Consider the following 18,150-nt stretch of genomic DNA (forward strand, 5'->3'; position numbering starts at 1 on the left):
GTGCAGAATTATGTGAATTAACAGTACTGCGCGTAGACCGAAAGATTGCCAGTAAAATGAAAGATAATGCAAAGAAAAAGCGAATGATAACAGTTGATATTAAACGGAAAATTATTGAAAAATATGCGAAATGTGTATGCATGATTGAGCTAGCTCAGCAATATGACAAAAATACATCCACAATTATCAAACAGAAGGATTATATTCAGTGCATTTAGTTTGCAAAGGGACTAACCATAGTTTCTAAACGGCGCAGCGATCTTCCCGACCGCTGATGGAGAGACTGCTCAGGCTTTGGATAAAAGACAAATAATTGGCCGGTGACAGCGTAACTGAAATAATGCTATGTAAAAAGGCTGGTGTTATCTATCAAGACTATAAAAATAGACATTCGGACAAGTTGGCTAGTGGTCATGCATTAACCCTTTGTGACGACACCTCTGTTCGTCCTAATCGCAACATGTTGAAAAGGTGACAAAGGCAAACGTTCCTAGATAGGTTTCTCTTAAAACGGCCGGCTGGTCGTGAGAACGAAACAAAGGAACAATTAGCTAACTAGCGGGAAACTTCAAACTATGAACGCCGAAGAAATTTTAATTACGTAAAGTTAAAAATGAATGTTTGCTTTTAGGTTTGCTTTCAAGTTTGTCTTTTAAGACTGATAAAATCCAAATTTATCAAAGTCAACTGTTGTAATGAAGGATAACTTATCTCTCTCTCTCTGGCAAATGCTAGCGTTAGCTGCTATTGTATGTATTTAATTTTACATTTTAATTAATCACATTTCCTTGCATTATTTTTTATTTGTTGCTTTTTGAAAGCATGTGGTAAGTTAGGACAATAACCAACATGTTCTTTCTGTTACAATATCTTGTTTTGAGTGTTTTATTTGCATTTTTTTTAGTATGGAAACCAATCAATATATATTTAATTGTTCTATATATATATATAAATTGCACCAACATGCGAGTAAATTGACATACGAGCTCAGTCTCAGAACGCATTAAGCTCGTAAGTCGAAGTATTTTTGTATAATAGATGATAACTCCAAACTTAGGGACATAAACAGCCGTAGAACATTGCTTAGCACGTATCTTCTCCCATGTCAATGCTGGCTATTGTTTACGTTGTGCAAATGCAGACATACTCATGCTTTTAGTTCTGTGAGACAAAACTGACGGCTCTCAAGCTGTTGCTAGAGTTCACCGACTACCTGCCCTCTGACCTGGTCCTTGACAGAATAATCCCTCATATGGTGAGCGCATCGTATGTCTTCCGCTAGAGACTCCTTACCTCTTGCTATCAAAGCTTTCAATTTTTCTATTTCCTGCATTTTTTCAATGCTTTACCATTGTGCACCAGTTAACAGATCTTTTCCGTGGTACTAATTTGAAAAGTCTTTCAAGGTCACTAGTAAATTTTAAATGAGTCGTGTTATTGATGCGGGGCTGTTCTTATAGAAGTGTTAAGTATTAAAGGTTGACTTGCAACAAAATTCACATTACAGTTATTTGGTATCAAAATGTTCACCATGTCTTACTCTGCTGTGTTGTAGGTGCAAAATATGTGGGAATGTGATTACAAGCTCTTGAAAGCTCAAAAACGAACAGTTAATCGCCGCCATTACGAATCCGCCATAGACCGGAATCAGTTTATTTCTCTGACGTAATCAATCCATTTGGTTATTGTTTTGACACGTAATGTTCTCACGTGAATTGAAAGGCCAATAAAAGGCTCAATATAAAACTTCTCGTAACACTAGTTTATGATAAACACTTCGGGGTTTTACCGAAAAGCCCGTATCAATTATAGATTCTCGCTACTTTACAGTTTCGTTTCGGCTTGGTCTAATCGTCTAGCCGTAATCTGATCATGTGACCCATACTTCCTGCCAAACAGCGCGAATAATTTCTGCAGCATTTTTCGACCATTACAGGTGACCAACTGGCTCGTGATGTTTATCACAGGATGATATGCACTCCTTCGAGGTAAGGTTAAAAAATTAAACGAGTTTTTACAGTGGGTTTTGAGATATCTGTGCTCAAAAAGACAGCATTACTATGGTGATGAAATAGACGCGTAAGAACAATAGACATGGTTTTATTGAATGCGTGAAGTATATTTGTGAAAATATTTTGACGAATGAGGTTGCATGAAAGTGTAAACAGAAGCCATCTTGTTCAATTAAGACTCATTTGAGCCGTTTTGGGAAGGGATTCTAATCTACGGCGTTTTTGTGATGGCGACGATTAACTGTTCGTTTTTTAGCTTTTAACCGCTCGTAATCACGTTTCCACATATTTTGCACCTACAACACAGCAGAGTAAGACATGGTGAACCTTTTCATACCAAATAACTGTAATTTGAATTTTGTTGCAAGTCAACCTTTAGTATTTTCTATCACAGTAACATTGTGTTGCTATTATTGCTCTTTTCATCACATCACTCAGCTCCTTCTTTTGCATCACTGGCTGTGAGTCATCAACCAGCTCAATCCTGATTACAATCCTGATTACAATCAGATTACAATCCTGATTACAATCAGATTACAATCAGATTACAAGCCTGCTAACAGTTGCTGTTGGTTTCTAATTGCCGGCACATTTTGTTTTATGGAAATTAAAAGAATCACAAAAGGGTCCGAGTACAAGTAGAAATATCATGCATCATCTTTAGTTATTGCTGTCTAACTTATCTCAGCTGCATTTTAAAAAATTCACATTCTTTCTGCCCACAGATGAATCTATTGGAGGATCCGATTTCTCGAGTGAAAGCTGAAGCTATACGAACAGTAACCTTGGCCCTTGCTAATGTCAATTATGTGCCGAAGAATGAAGCTAACATATTTCCAGACTACATTCTGCCGGCGATGAACAATCTGACCACCCATAACAGCGTGGTGCGTTTTTATGTCTCCTCACCTGCTTTTTCTTTCTTGATTTCTTTTCCTAGCGCCTAGAGGTCATTGACGCTGGTTCATGTCTTATGTTGCTTAGCTATGCTTGCAGGAAGTGAGGGTGGCCCTTGCTGAGAATATCGCTGCTCTAGCAAGCACAGCTGTCAAATATCTCAACTCACCTCAGACTGACAATCAGGTACAGGTTGCTTTACATATAGTGTTATTTCTACATGCCTTTATCTTCAATAATGTTTTCAGGCTAAGATTGATTCACTGATTCATATGCTGTTAAAATTGAAATGTTTGAGTCTTCATTAATATTGTCTTGACAATCCGGTACAGGTTGATTCATGCAAGCTATTTCAGCTGACATGCATGAGACTAGTAATATTGTGTTGACAATCAGGTACAGGTTGCATTAGATATTGCTGAATAATCAGCAATATCTAATCATATACACGTATATATATATACATATATATATATATATATATATATATATATATATTAGGTGTAACAAGAGTAAATACTAGTTTACAGTGCATTAAAATTGTTTAAGCCATTAGAAGATGGCACATCAGCCGCTGTATGGCTAAAGAGGTGATAATTACGAATGTACTAAACTGAAGATACAATACAAGAGCTGCTGATTTTGATCCTTTCTATGAACTCATTTTATCTAGATATTTTATGTTTGAGTTTATATGGTTGATTAGTTTTATTACAAAAATGTACATAAAATGAATATACATGTATTTAATTGTTAAACAACACCTTTAATCGATTAAGTTTCATAATGGGAGTAAACAAATGTATTACCCTGCATTACTTTTAATTATTGCAAATAGCAATATCGGCACATTTAAATTCTTACTAAAACAAAAAAATAGTTCTCCGGTTTTATCGCATACCTGCTAATGTAGGAACAACAGTAATTTGCTAAGACCAGAATCGTAAGATGTTAATAGCTGAGAGATAACAACTGGCAGTTGATGATGTTTGTCAGTCCGGTTGGCTAAGATGCTACTATCGTGATCACTAGTAGATTTGCTGCATGTATCTACAGTTTAAAACGCCGTTGAAACCGATTTAGATATTTAACCTCCATATTGTTGCCGATATCGATACTCGGATCACAGAATCTCTGAACGAGAGTCTATGCAAAACTGAACACGACAAAAATGTGTGCTCAGTTCTTGTTCCATGCTAATTAAGAAGTGTACTAGTCAACTCCAGTTGTAGAGGAAATTATTTATCTTGGTTTAAGGTGAGTTTTGAGGTGGAGATGCAGACTCTGCATGATCTTGTACAAGCCAAAGCTGTCTCTCTGCTCAGTGATTCTGATAACTCTGTCAAGAGAGCCATGTTACGGCATAGTGTCGCCGGACTCGCTGTCATATTTGGTAAACAAAAAGGTAGGATTCTGTTCATTTAAATAGAGACACTGACAACTGATGTAGGTGCTTGTGTGAGTTAGTAAAGCTAGTCACAGAAGGCGCCTTCTAACTCATCTCAATCCGGTTCGTTGATGATTTGTTTAGTGACTGCGACATCAACCAATCAAGCGGATACTGTATTAACTGTTGTCATAGTTTGTTTTTTGCTAGAAGAGAAAGCTTTGACAACTGTAACCTTTTTGAAAGTTCTTTTTGTAAGTCATGTGACACGGTGACACCTGCTAGTGTGTGCCAGGGGTTTGTTTTCCAAGCCTCTGGGTCTATGTGCTTGCAGCTAGTGATGTCATCCTTTCCCATATGATAACCTATTTGAATGACAAGAAAGACTGGCAGCTGAGGGCTGAGTTCTTTCTCTGTGTCGACAGCATCATGTCTTATATCGGCTGGCAGAGCACTCTCGTGCTCAAGCCTCTCATTGAACAGGTATGCTCTCAGTCTTCAGTATTAACTATTCCATTTATTCCATAATTTATCTTGCTTCATATTTAGTCAGCCAGAAACTTTCACTAGATACTTCTTTCCTTTCCCGATTACTAAACCAAATTCAGGATGCAATGAATTTCTTTCAGTCTTTCACATGTTCTCTTCTAAAGCTAATATTCTTTCACATGTTCTCTTTTAGAGCTAATGGTCTTTCACATGTTCCCTTTTAGAGCTAATGGTCTTTCACATGTTCTCTTCTAGAGCTAATAATCTTTCACATGTTCTCTTTTAGAGCTAATGGTCTTTCACATGTTCTCTTCTAGAGCTAATGGTCTTTCACATGTTTCCTTCTAGAGCTAATAGTCTTTCACATGTTCTCTTCTAGAGCTAATAGTCTTTCACATGTTCTCTTTTAGAGCTAATGGTCTTTCACATGTTCTGCCTTAGAGCTAATGTTAGTAATAGAACGACTGTCCGAGCCAAGATGGATAATTCTAGAGAAAGAGCACATTGTGTTGTGAATTTTAAACGCATATTTTTTATTGAGCAGTTTATCCCTTTGGCTCAGCACGTCTCTAAAAACTCATTTAGGCTAGCAAATCTGGTATGAAATCAAGTTTTACTGGCCCCGAGATCTACTTACACTACAGAATCTTCTTCTTACAAAACAGCTTCTGGACCAAATTGATTTTGGAAGTTCACTTCCGGAAGCGGTTTCATATGTAGAAGCTAGTTTTACCTAATCTTTGTCCTAATGTTTTTTAAACCTTCCCTAAAAAGCCAGACATAATATTTCTATAAATTTTAGATCCCAATAGTGACTAAAACCTGTAAGGAATGCGTGTTAGAATTTTATTACTACATAGTAAAAAAGAAGCATAGAAAGAAAAAAAGAACAAAGAAATAATGAATAAAAACTACGAATGATGTTTGTTTGTCTTTCTTCCTTTCTACTTACGTTCCTAAAACATATATTCTAAATTGATATCATTATAACAACATGGTATGTGTTAATATCATTATAATAACATGGTATGGGTTAATATCATTATAACAACATGGTATGTGTTAATATCATTATAACAACATGGTATGGGTTAATATCATTATAACAGTATGGTATGGGTTAATATCATTATAACAGTATGATATGGGTTAATATCATTATAACAGTATGGTATGTGTTAATATCATTATAACAACATGGTATGTGTTAATATCATTATAACAGTATGGTATGGGTTAATATCATTATAACAGCATGGTATGGGTTAATATCATTATAACAACATGGTATGGGTTAATATCATTATAACAACATGGTATGGGTTAATATCATTATAACAGTATGGTATGGGTTAATATCATTATAACAACATGGTATGGGTTAATATCATTATAACAACATGGTATGGGCTAATATCATTATAACAGTATGGTATGGGTTAATATCATTATAACAACATGGTATGGGTTAATATCATTATAACAACATGGTATGGGTTAATATTGTAAAACAAACTAGTTTTACATGGTTGTCACTTTAATTGCTCAAAAAAAATGAAGAGAGCATATGTATGAGTAGGCACCATATGTATGAGTAGGCACCATATGTATGAGTAGGCACCTTATGTATGAGTAGGCACCATATGTATGAGTAGGCACCATATGTATGAGTAGGCGCCATGTGTATGAGTAGGCACCATGTGCCTACTTAGATGTGAATATGTTTCATAGTATTCGACATACAGCTGAAACATAGTTTAGTTTAGTTTGTCGCAATTAGCCTTACTAGTACACTTACTAGTACACTTACTAGTCTCATGCATCATGAAGGATCGTCATGAGTAATCAGTATACGAAGAATCATCCTGTGAAGTTGTAAGTTGCCCGAGTGGTTCAGTTGTAGCGTGTTATTCATGGAATCTGATGCCCAGGGTTCGATTCCCACTTGAAGCAATCTTTTTCCTAAAGTTCCTAACGCTCAGCGGCTCTCCGGACAGACCGATGCACGGACACGGCTCTTATTATAGTAAATATTTGGTAAAAGTCTAAGTTTTATTGCTGGAGGATCCGAGTTATTGCGCCATACCATTTGGTATTTGAGATTAAATTTATTAGTGTATGAGTCAACATACTAGTTCGATCATGGTTTGTAGTTTTGAAGCAGTCTAACATGCTAGTATATACAGTACATAAACTTTAGGGACCACCAACCTATATAGCGATGTGTTATTAGTGGTATGTGTATAGGCACTTGTAGAAGAATGGCAGTAGTTTTCATTTGTTTATGGTACAAGATAACCACATCGGGTAAACTTTGGTGGTATTTAGTATTTGTATGCCTTTCGATTCATGATTAAAACCTGAAATAGTTATACAGTGTACCCCCGGGCTACAACGTCTCTGTTTTACAGTATTTTTACCTTACGATGTGAAACACGTTGTTTTTTCGTCCACTCGTTACAGCAATTGGTTCCCCATATGACATCAGCAAAATGAATTAGATCCGAAACGAAATTAAAATTTGGCGGTCGGTGTGCTGAATACGTTAGAATAATGAAGATGCCAATATGCTAATCACCAAAATCACTCCCACTACGCCTGAAAGAGATGCAATGCTTGCACACTCTCGATGTTGCATGAGTGAAACGACAATTAATAAAAAGCGAGCAAAGGTGAAAATTTATTGTGCATTTTAGCGTTCAATATAATATTTATTCTAAACTTTAATTCATTATTCGTATATAACGTCGTATATAACTTTAATTCAGTAGCCATGGGTCTTAAGATTGATAAAGACGTTAAAGAAGGAGGTAAGAATCGTAACCATAATCATAAGCAGATTATAACCACTAAATACACTGAAGTTGCTGTAACAACTATAGTTAATAAGGTTAACATACTGTTTTGTTACTAATTTTTAATATGTACAGTACGTATATAAAATTTTGAGGTTCGAGGATGCAAACACTCTCGTTACCAAAGGGTGTTTGCATCAAGTAAGTACTATGGGTTTCTATACCCTTCTATAAGACATTTTCACCTTACGATGCCAACATCGGGACTAATTAAAATCGTATGGCGGGGATGCATTGTAGGTAGTTATAGTTAATATTTGTAGGCTATGATAGCTGAGTACTTATTATAGAATAAGGTGTTTGGTGAATGGCTAAAATGTTTTTATTGGCTTCATCGGTGAGTCAACTTGTAATTTATACAGTAATTTTCATCATTATTTCATATTGTTAAAAGGGGCATGTAGAAGATAACTCCAATTTTATCGATGTGGATTGTGTAACAATGATTAAAAAATACAGATTTTTTCCACGCAAATATTCCGAGTTGCATACTATGTCAAAGGAATCCTTGATGGCTCACAAATACGATATTATCAGACTTGAGATATCAAGTGGTTCTAATGTCTGTTAAATTAACCATCATAATCACGATATAAAAGTTGTTGCATTTAGTAATGCATACCCCACCTTCCCGTGAGCCAGAAAAAATGTGTCAAGTGTATTTACTTAACTTACAGTCCTTGACCGACACTGAGGAGTTTGTGATAACCAAATGTCTACATGCACTGAGGGCGCTCTTCACGATGCCCCTCATGGAAAAATCTGTTATATGCAAATTTCTAGTAAGTATCACCCCTCTACTGTCTCACCCCAACCAGTGGATACGTTACGGGGTGGCGCAATGTGTCTCCAAGCTAGCGACTCTTTGGTGCACAGCCGACATTCACTGTCACCTCATCCCATTGGTCAAGCCCTTCTTTGCTCAGCCAGCCATACAGATTCACAGACTGGTTAGTATGTGACTATCTATGAGTGAGTTTATGTCGACCTTTTCATTTGCTCTCATTTGCTTTATACTAGGATATATGTTCCAGTAAAATATGATATCTACATTAAGATATGATATCTACACTAGGATATGATATTTACAGTAGGATATGATATCTACAGTAGGATACGATATCTACAGTAGGATATGATATCTACAGTAGGATATGATATCTACAGTAGGATATGATATCTACAGTAAGATATGATATCTACACTAGGATATGATATCTAGACTAGGATATGATATCTACACTAGGATATGATATCTACAGTAGGATATGATATATACAGTAGGATATGATATCTACACTAGGATATGATATCTACACTAGGATATGATATCTACTCTAGGATATGATATCTACACTAGGATATGATATTTACAGTAGGATATGATATCTACAGTAGGATATGATATCTACAGTAGGATATGATACCTACACGAGGATATGATATCTACATGAGGATATGATATCTACAATAGGATATGATATCTACACTAGGATATGATATCTACACTAGGATATGATGTCTACAGTAGGATATGATACCTACAGTAGGATATGATATTTACACTAGGATATGATATCTACAGTGTTGAAGTTAAATCATTCTGATTTGACTTCCTGATTTGATAGGTTAGCATTTTTTTATGATTTGGAAATGAATGTTCAAAAACAGTTTTAATTGCCAACTGTGTGGAAAATTTATATTTAGCAAGAGTGAACGATTCTAAAGTAGCTGAATTTTCACATGAGTTCTGACAGCTGACAGGCAAATGTATCTTAAGTTTACAAATATAACTTATTGGAGCTGATTGCATCTTTTTAATTCTGACACAAATAGGCGTGTTTGATGGTACGTATGTATGTTGTTATCGTCACACGAAGTTTCAAAATTATCAAACTTCAAATATATCGCTTTAATTTATGAATTTAAATAAATAAACATATATTTAAATTTTTTGAAATAAACTGTAATCGCAGAAAATATATGATTAACTTTCAGTATAGATCAGTGAATGGTATAATAATCAGGATCGTGGCTAGTATATCTAAGAGTTGGCCATCTTTATTCGATTTAACTACTTTATCGACAGGCGAACATTTAAACCTAAGAAGTTAGTCCTTTTTGATATTTCCTTCACATGTTGAAACTGTAAGAATGTATTGTAAGAATGCATTGTATGGTGTTTGATTTGCTGTAAAGCCCAAGAACAATGATAAAAATGCATATATCATTAAAGCAAACATCTAAATCTATGTAAAACTACAAAACAGAAACTTATGAGTAAAACAAAATCAATAGAGTAATAATCAGTAGAAAGGGTTTATTTGAAGTCATTTCACTCTAGAGATTTGTGTTAAAAAGGTGCTCGGCAATACATCGAGTCTGTGGTAGAATAAGCAATAGAAATATACAGGTAATTCTCTGTGATAGAATAAGCAATAGAAATATACAGGTAATTCTCTGTAGTAGAATAAGCAATAGAAATATACAGGTAATTCTCTGTAGTAGAATAAGCAATAGAAATATACAGGTAATTCTCTGTGGTAGAATAAGCAATAGAAATATACAGGTAATTCTCTGTGGTAGAATAAGCAATAGAAATATACAGGTAATTCTCTGTAGTAGAATAAGCAATAGAAATATACAGGTAATTCTCTGTGGTAGAATAAGCAATAGAAATATATAGGTAATTCTCTGTGGTAGAATAAGCAATAGAAATATACAGGTAATTCTCTGTAGTAGAATAAGCAATAGAAATATACAGGTAATTCTCTGTAGTAGAATAAGCAATAGAAATATACAGGTAATTCTCTGTGATAGAATAAGCAATAGAAATATACAGGTAATTCTCTGTAGTAGAATAAGCAATAGAAATATACAGGTAATTCTCTGTAGTAGAATAAGCAATAGAAATATACAGGTAATTCTCTGTAGTAGAATAAGCAATAGAAATATACAGGTAATTCTCTGGTAAGATAAACAATAGAAATATACAGGTAATTCTCTGTGATAGAATAAGCAATAGAAATATACAGGTAATTCTCTGTAGTAGAATAAGCAATAGAAATATACAGGTAATTCTCTGGTAAGATAAACAATAGAAATATACAGGTAATTCTCTGTGATAGAATAAGCAATAGAAATATACAGGTAATTCTCTGTAGTAGAATAAGCAATAGAAATATATAGGTAATTCTCTGTGGTAGAATAAGCAATAGAAATATACAGGTAATTCTCTGTAGTAGAATAAGCAATAGAAATATACAGGTAATTCTCTGTAGTAGAATAAGCAATAGAAATATACAGGTAATTCTCTGTAGTAGAATAAGCAATAGAAATATACAGGTAATTCTCTGTGATAGAATAAGCAATAGAAATATACAGGTAATTCTCTGTGGTAGAATAAGCAATAGAAATATATAGGTAATTCTCTGTGGTAGAATAAGCAATAGAAATATACAGGTAATTCTCTGCTTGATTTAGTTTATATACATCTCATTAGTTTAACATTGCTCACAAAATTGTTGTTTTCATAAATTTGAGATGCGAATTAAAGTGCTGGAAATGATTTTATACTTGAAGAAAAATACTCGCTAACTTTTGAACCTCAAAATCGTCGTAAGTCATTGCTGGACTCTATGTAAGTTGTCTTGACCTTTTTATCTCGCTTTGTGTTTTGTCGCTGCAATGTGTTCAACATTTTGAATATGTTATTTTACAAATGCAGTCGTAAACATGATAATTATTTTTATTGTGAACAAAATATTTAATCATGCTAGAGTTGTTTTCATTTTTCCTACAGGATGTGCTCATACATTCTCTACACGAGCCCTTGCCACGCCTCGCGTATGATTATCTCATCAAGAGCAACCACCTGTCTTCCTTCTTCAGTTATCTCCAAGATAGGCAACTTCAGCGAAATGTCACTAAACCTAGCAACCAGCCAAATTATTTCCAACCAGATGAGCAAGTGTTACAAGTGAGTATGTTAACACTTCAATTGTTGTTACAAGTGAGTATGTTAACACTTCAACTGTTGTTACAAGTGAGTATGTTAACATCTCAATTGTTGTTACAAGTGAGTATGTTAACACTTCAACTGTTGTTACAAGTGAGTATGTTAACACCTCAACTGTTGTTACAAGTGAGTATGTTAACACTTCAACTGTTGTTACAAGTGAGTATGATAACACCTCAACTGTTGTTACAAGTGAGTATGTTAACACCTTACCAGTTGTATTTTGCTGCTAGCACATCCTAGTGATGGCTGCCCTCCCATTGGTTCATGTTTTTCACTCTACTTTCCATCTAGCTTTCCATCAAGTATACATGTACATATATACAATATACATGTACATATAATATACAAGTACATATAATATACAAGTACATATTATATACAAGTATATACAATATACAAGTATATACAAGTATGTACAATATACAAGTACATATAATATGCAAGTATACACAATATACAAGTACATATAATATACAAGTATGTACAATATACATGTACATATAATATGCAAGTATATGTAAGTGTATACAATATACATGTACATATAATATGCAGGTATATACAAGTGTATACAATATACATGTACATATAAGATGCAAGTATCTACAATATACAATATACACGTATATACACGTATATACAATATACAAGTATATACAATACACAACTACATAAAATATACAAGTATATACAATATACAAGTATATACAATATACAAGTATATACAATACACAAGTACATAGAATATACAAGTATATACAGTATACAAGTACTGTGAAACCTTTATTTGCGTGCCATGGCACTCTATTTTTAAATATTCTCCTAGAGTGGCGCTTTATTAGAGATCAAGCTAAAATAAAAGACGACGCTGTAGTTTTCAAACACCTCGTCAGAATGTTGAAAAAATAAATTTTACTCGTTCACTGGCGAATCAAATGTCACCCATATTTTGCACTCTCCTTTGGGCAGAGCGACATTAACCCTTTTGGATGCGATAAATTTGCTAACTTACCTCCAACTTGTCGTAGATCTGTAAATAAATAAGCACGAGGAAGCTGATACATGTCTCTACCAGTTGATATCTATTGCTTGAAATTAACCTACGTTGATTTTATAGCCTGCATTGCAATTTGTTGGAGCTTTCAAGGTTTTTATTTCATTTTAAATTTGAAAGCATTTAAAATTTTATAACTATATTTAACCAGGTAATATAAACGCTCACTCATATGTTTGTTACAGTTTGTAACCGAAACTGGCTTGTTATGAACAATAGAATAAGAACTCGGCTTACAAGGCCGTCTATTGTTAGCCATATGAAAATAATCGCAAGGATGCTATTAAATAATATGCTATAAATCTGCAACTTTATAAGTTATACAGTCGTAATCTATCAAACGCTACAAATATATTTCGAAGAACAAATGACATAAACCGACCATAATTATAATACATGCAGAAACAAAAATTAACATTTTAAAACAAGTAATAACATTTTTAAAACAAAAATATTAATATCGTTCGCTCGGCCAGATGAGTTATGATTGTTGCTTCTGTTTAGTACCATTTTATAATCTGGCTACTCAATACCTTCCACAGTTTCTTCTGATCTCAACTTGCCTTCTGCACAGCTGAGCTAGTCGATATCAGCGTTTAAACTATTTTTAGCAGAAGAAAACTTTTACGCGATGCCTTTCTGAGTAGACACTTCTAGCGCAAGTAAAAAGGAATCATATGCAATCAAAACAGCCTTCAAATGTTAGCCACAATACGTAATAGCACAGATTTTATTGTAAATGTGAAAGCTTTGTTTCACATACATTGAAGTATCAAGACCGCGTTCAAAGAGGAACAGCTATTAGCCTGAGACAGTTACCAATTTTTTCTATGAGGTGTATTTAAAGTTTTAAGGAAAAAACCTAAAGAGTTGGAAAACGCGACTTCAATACAAACAGAAACAACGAATGAATTAATTGTTATTGATGTAATCGAGTTAATATTAGTACAGTTTTATAGACAATTTTTTACTGATCACTAGCTATCATGGGCGCGTAAAGATTGAGAATGTCGAATAGTGGCTGTCAAATAGCAGTGGCATTCAAATAGAAGTGGTGCTCTATTTTTCAACCCTTCTCCCATAGTGGTGCTCAAATAGAATTGGCGCTCAAATAGAGGTGGCGTTTAAATAGAGATGGTGTTCAAATACAAGTTTTACGGTATATACATGTACAGTGTTCAATTATATACCATATACAACTATATACAGTATACAAATATATACATTATACAAGCGCGTCCATTATTGAAGGATATACAAGTACTAACCAAATGCCCTTCGTTGCACGAGTAATAGAATAATTACCTAATGAATTTGAGTAACTTACCTTGAAAACTACATGTAGATCTTCACCAAAATCTTTACTAAAACAATACTTGCATTTTGGGCTAGCTTAGCAATCGTTACGCATAACGGGGAACAGTTCTAGTTTTTTACCCCAAGCAAGCGCTTTAAGCGTGAGTATCCTAACCAATGTAATGACTATTTGCGCATTGAATCAATTGTGTTCCATGTAGCTCAATGGTTAAGTTCGCCACTTCTAGATCTGGAAGTCTCAAGATCAAATCAAGTGCTGTGTGGATTTTAAATTGCTAGATTTTAATTGTTATAACTGGACACATGATTTATTAAAAATACAAAAAGACCCACACTGAGATTTATATAGGTACTAGCTGTACTACCTGGCGGTGCCCTGGTAATAAAAGTATTTGGACAGAAAGTTGATTTGTATTTAACATGTAACATCAATTGCCATTCTAACTTTCAAACTACATATTATGAGAGAAGTGTGTCGTGTAGTTGAAATAAATTAGGAGAGAAAGGTTTCAAATTTTTAACTTGAAAGAAGTGTTTCGTTGATAAAAAATAGAAAGAACAATACAAATTTGAAGGTGTTTGAATGTGAAATCATTAGCAAGTAATGGCTAAATATAGTCTGGTTTGCTGCAAATACATTGAAGAATTATTTGGTATACAATTACATGATTTTAGTTCATTTCAGTGTTGGCTTGCAACTGGCATGCAAAAATTAGCATGCCAGTTTTCGCATGCCAGTGGCTGGCATGCAAAAATATCGTAGGCTATAGACGTACATAGAGTGGTATAGAAACCCGCCGTAATTATCTAATGCAATCATCTCCTGGTAAAAACCATCATCATTAAAAATTAATAACAAAATTAAACTTCAAACTTTTAACTAAAAAAATTTTATTTATTTATTAGTGAATCTGTTTTTATTACAAAGGATAACGCTGAACTTGCCATGGCGAGCAACGTATTTTTCTTAATAACACATATAAACAGTACACAAATCGCAAAATTTTAAGTTCGAGATAAATTATTGTTAATATCGTTACGCGTAATAAATTAGCCCTATCGCAAAAAATAGGAAGAAGCATCATGTTGCATTTACTTGGGCCCAAAATATTTCTCAACAGGGCATCGTAACGTGTAGGCGCAATGCTAAAATAATTAGTGTTTGCATACCCTATAGGATATATAATAACTACTTAGATTATTACTCCTTGTATGACTCATTCACTAGAGCGCCTGGATTTTAAACTTGCGGTAGCAATCTCTGTGTGCTCAAATATATCATATTGTGGAATATTTATTCCAAGATTTAAATAGTTATATCTGGACATGCACAACGATGAATACACACACTGACAAACTTTGAGATATATATATATAGATAGACAAGCTGTGCTACCCGGTGTTACCCAGATATTAAAAATCAGCTTATAAACAATGAGAGTTGCCAGCCACTTGCTATTAGCCTGGCACATTGCCAATGGATAATTTGAGTAAGTTTACTAATAAGAGCTGCCGCTTCTCATGGCGTTACGCCACCACTTTGCATCTTGACCAAAAGCGGTAGCCTATTCGCTCCCATATATCGACATATATTGCCTAGCAAAGCTATCAAACTCGTGTGGCTTAGTAAGGTTAGTAAGGCTTAGTAAGGTTAGTAAGGTTAGTAAGGCTTAGTAAGACTTAGTAAGGCTTAGTAAGGTTAGTAAGGCTTAGTAAGGTTAGTGAGGCTTAGTAAGGTTAGTAAGGCTTAGTAAGGCTTAGTAAGGCTTAGTAAGGTTAGTAAGGCTTAGTAAGGTTAGTAAGGCTTAGTAAGGTTAGTAAGGTTAGTGAGGCTTAGTAAGGTTAGTAAGGCTTAGTAAGGTTAGTAAGGCTTAGTAAGGTTAGTAAGGTTAGTAAGGCTTAGTAAGACTTAGTAAGGCTTAGTAAGGTTAGTAAGGCTTAGTAAGGTTAGTGAGGCTTAGTAAGGTTAGTAAGGCTTAGTAAGGTTAGTAAGGCTTAGTAAGGTTAGTAAGGTTAGTCAGGCTTAGTAAGGTTAGTAAGGCTTAGTGAGGCTTAGTAAGGTTAGTAAGGCTTAGTAAGGCTTAGTAAGGCTTAGTAAGGTTAGTAAGGCTTAGTAAGGTTAGTGAGGCTTAGTAAGGTTAGTAAGGTTAGTAAGGCTTAGTAAGACTTAGTAAGGCTTAGTAAGGCTTAGTAAGGCTTAGTAAGGTTAGTAAGGTTAGTAAGGTTAGTAAGGCTTAGTAAGGTTAGTAAGGCTTAGTAAGGTTAGTAAGGTTAGTGAGGCTTAGTAAGGTTAGTAAGGCTTAGTAAGGTTAGTAAGGTTAGTAAGGCTTAGTAAGGTTAGTAAGGCTTAGTAAGGTTAGTAAGGCTTAGTAAGGTTAGTAAGGTTCAGTAAGGTTAGTAAGGTTAGTAAGGCTTAGTAAGGTTAGTAAGGCTTAGTAAGGTTAGTAAGGTTAGTGAGGCTTAGTAAGGTTAGTAAGGCTTAGTAAGGTTAGTAAGGTTAGTCAGGCTTAGTAAGGTTAGTAAGACTTAGTAAGGTTAGTGAGGCTTAGTGAGGCTTAGTAAGGCTTAGTAAGGTTAGTAAGGTTAGTAAGGCTTAGTAAGACTTAGTAAGGCTTAGTAAGGTTAGTAAGGCTTAGTAAGGTTAGTAAGGTTAGTAAGGCTTAGTAAGACTTAGTAAGGTTAGTAAGGCTTAGTAAGACTTAGTAAGGCTTAGTAAGGTTAGTAAGGTTAGTCAGGCTTAGTAAGGTTAGTAAGGCTTAGTGAGGCTTAGTAAGGTTAGTAAGGCTTCGTAAGGCTTAGTAAGGTTAGTAAGGCTTAGTAAGGTTAGTAAGACTTAGTAAGGCTTAGTAAGGCTTAGTAAGGCTTAGTAAGGTTAGTAAGGTTAGTAAGGTTAGTAAGGCTTAGTAAGGTTAGTAAGGCTTAGTAAGGTTAGTAAGGTTAGTGAGGCTTAGTAAGGTTAGTAAGGCTTAGTAAGGTTAGTAAGGTTAGTAAGGCTTAGTAAGGTTAGTAAGGCTTAGTAAGGTTAGTAAGGCTTAGTAAGGTTAGTAAGGTTTAGTAAGGTTAGTAAGGCTTAGTAAGGTTAGTAAGGCTTAGTAAGGTTAGTAAGGTTAGTGAGGCTTAGTAAGGTTAGTAAGGCTTAGTAAGGTTAGTAAGGTTAGTCAGGCTTAGTAAGGTTAGTAAGACTTAGTAAGGTTAGTGAGGCTTAGTGAGGCTTAGTAAGGCTTAGTAAGGTTAGTAAGGTTAGTAAGGCTTAGTAAGACTTAGTAAGGCTTAGTAAGGTTAGTAAGGCTTAGTAAGGTTAGTAAGGTTAGTAAGGCTTAGTAAGACTTAGTAAGGTTAGTAAGGCTTAGTAAGACTTAGTAAGGCTTAGTAAGGTTAGTAAGGTTAGTCAGGCTTAGTAAGGTTAGTAAGGCTTAGTGAGGCTTAGTAAGGTTAGTAAGGCTTCGTAAGGCTTAGTAAGGTTAGTAAGGCTTAGTAAGGTTAGTAAGGTTAGTGAGGCTTAGTAAGGTTAGTAAGGCTTAGTAAGGTTAGTAAGGTTAGTAAGGCTTAGTAAGGCTTAGTAAGGTTAGTAAGGCTTAGTAAGGTTAGTAAGGTTAGTAAGGCTTAGTAAGGCTTAGTAAGGCTTAGTAAGGTTAGTAAGGCTTAGTGAGGCTTAGTAAGGTTAGTAAGGCTTAGTAAGGCTTAGTAAGGCTTAGTAAGGTTAGTAAGGCTTAGTAAGGTTAGTGAGGCTTAGTAAGGTTAGTAAGGCTTAGTAAGGCTTAGTAAGGTTAGTAAGGCTTAGTAAGGTTAGTGAGGCTTAGTAAGGTTAGTAAGGCTTAGTAAGGCTTAGTAAGGTTAGTAAGGCTTAGTAAGGTTAGTAAGGCTTAGTAAGGTTAGTAAGGTTAGTAAGGTTAGTAAGGCTTAGTAAGGCTTAGTAAGGCTTAGTGAGGCTTAGTAAGGTTAGTAAGGTTAGTAAGGTTAGTGAGGCTTAGTAAGGTTAGTAAGGCTTAGTAAGGTTAGTAAGGTTAGTAAGACTTAATAAGGTTAGTAAGGTTAGTCAGACTTAGTAAGGTTAGTAAGGCTTAGTGAGGCTTAGTAAGGTTAGTAAGGCTTAGTAAGGCTTAGTAAGGTTAGTAAGG

The 18,150-nt window shown here is 34.7% G+C and overlaps 1 protein-coding gene across 1 annotated transcript in view; it reads left to right on the forward strand.

Annotated features, from left to right (window-relative positions):
- LOC137408179 (phosphoinositide 3-kinase regulatory subunit 4-like) overlaps window positions 1-18,150 on the forward strand; it is a 102,255-nt gene that overhangs the window by 53,239 nt on the left and 30,866 nt on the right. Inside the window, exons 10-16 of the mRNA XM_068094580.1 lie at window positions 1,160-1,255; window positions 2,738-2,899; window positions 3,009-3,095; window positions 4,167-4,314; window positions 4,631-4,779; window positions 8,318-8,590; window positions 11,443-11,619. Coding sequence (XP_067950681.1) covers window positions 1,160-1,255; window positions 2,738-2,899; window positions 3,009-3,095; window positions 4,167-4,314; window positions 4,631-4,779; window positions 8,318-8,590; window positions 11,443-11,619 — 1,092 coding nt within the window. The remainder of the gene's footprint in view (window positions 1-1,159; window positions 1,256-2,737; window positions 2,900-3,008; window positions 3,096-4,166; window positions 4,315-4,630; window positions 4,780-8,317; window positions 8,591-11,442; window positions 11,620-18,150) is intronic.

Source organism: Watersipora subatra, chromosome 11, assembly GCF_963576615.1.
Source record: "Watersipora subatra chromosome 11, tzWatSuba1.1, whole genome shotgun sequence".
Taxonomy (NCBI): Eukaryota; Metazoa; Bryozoa; class Gymnolaemata; order Cheilostomatida; family Watersiporidae; genus Watersipora; species Watersipora subatra.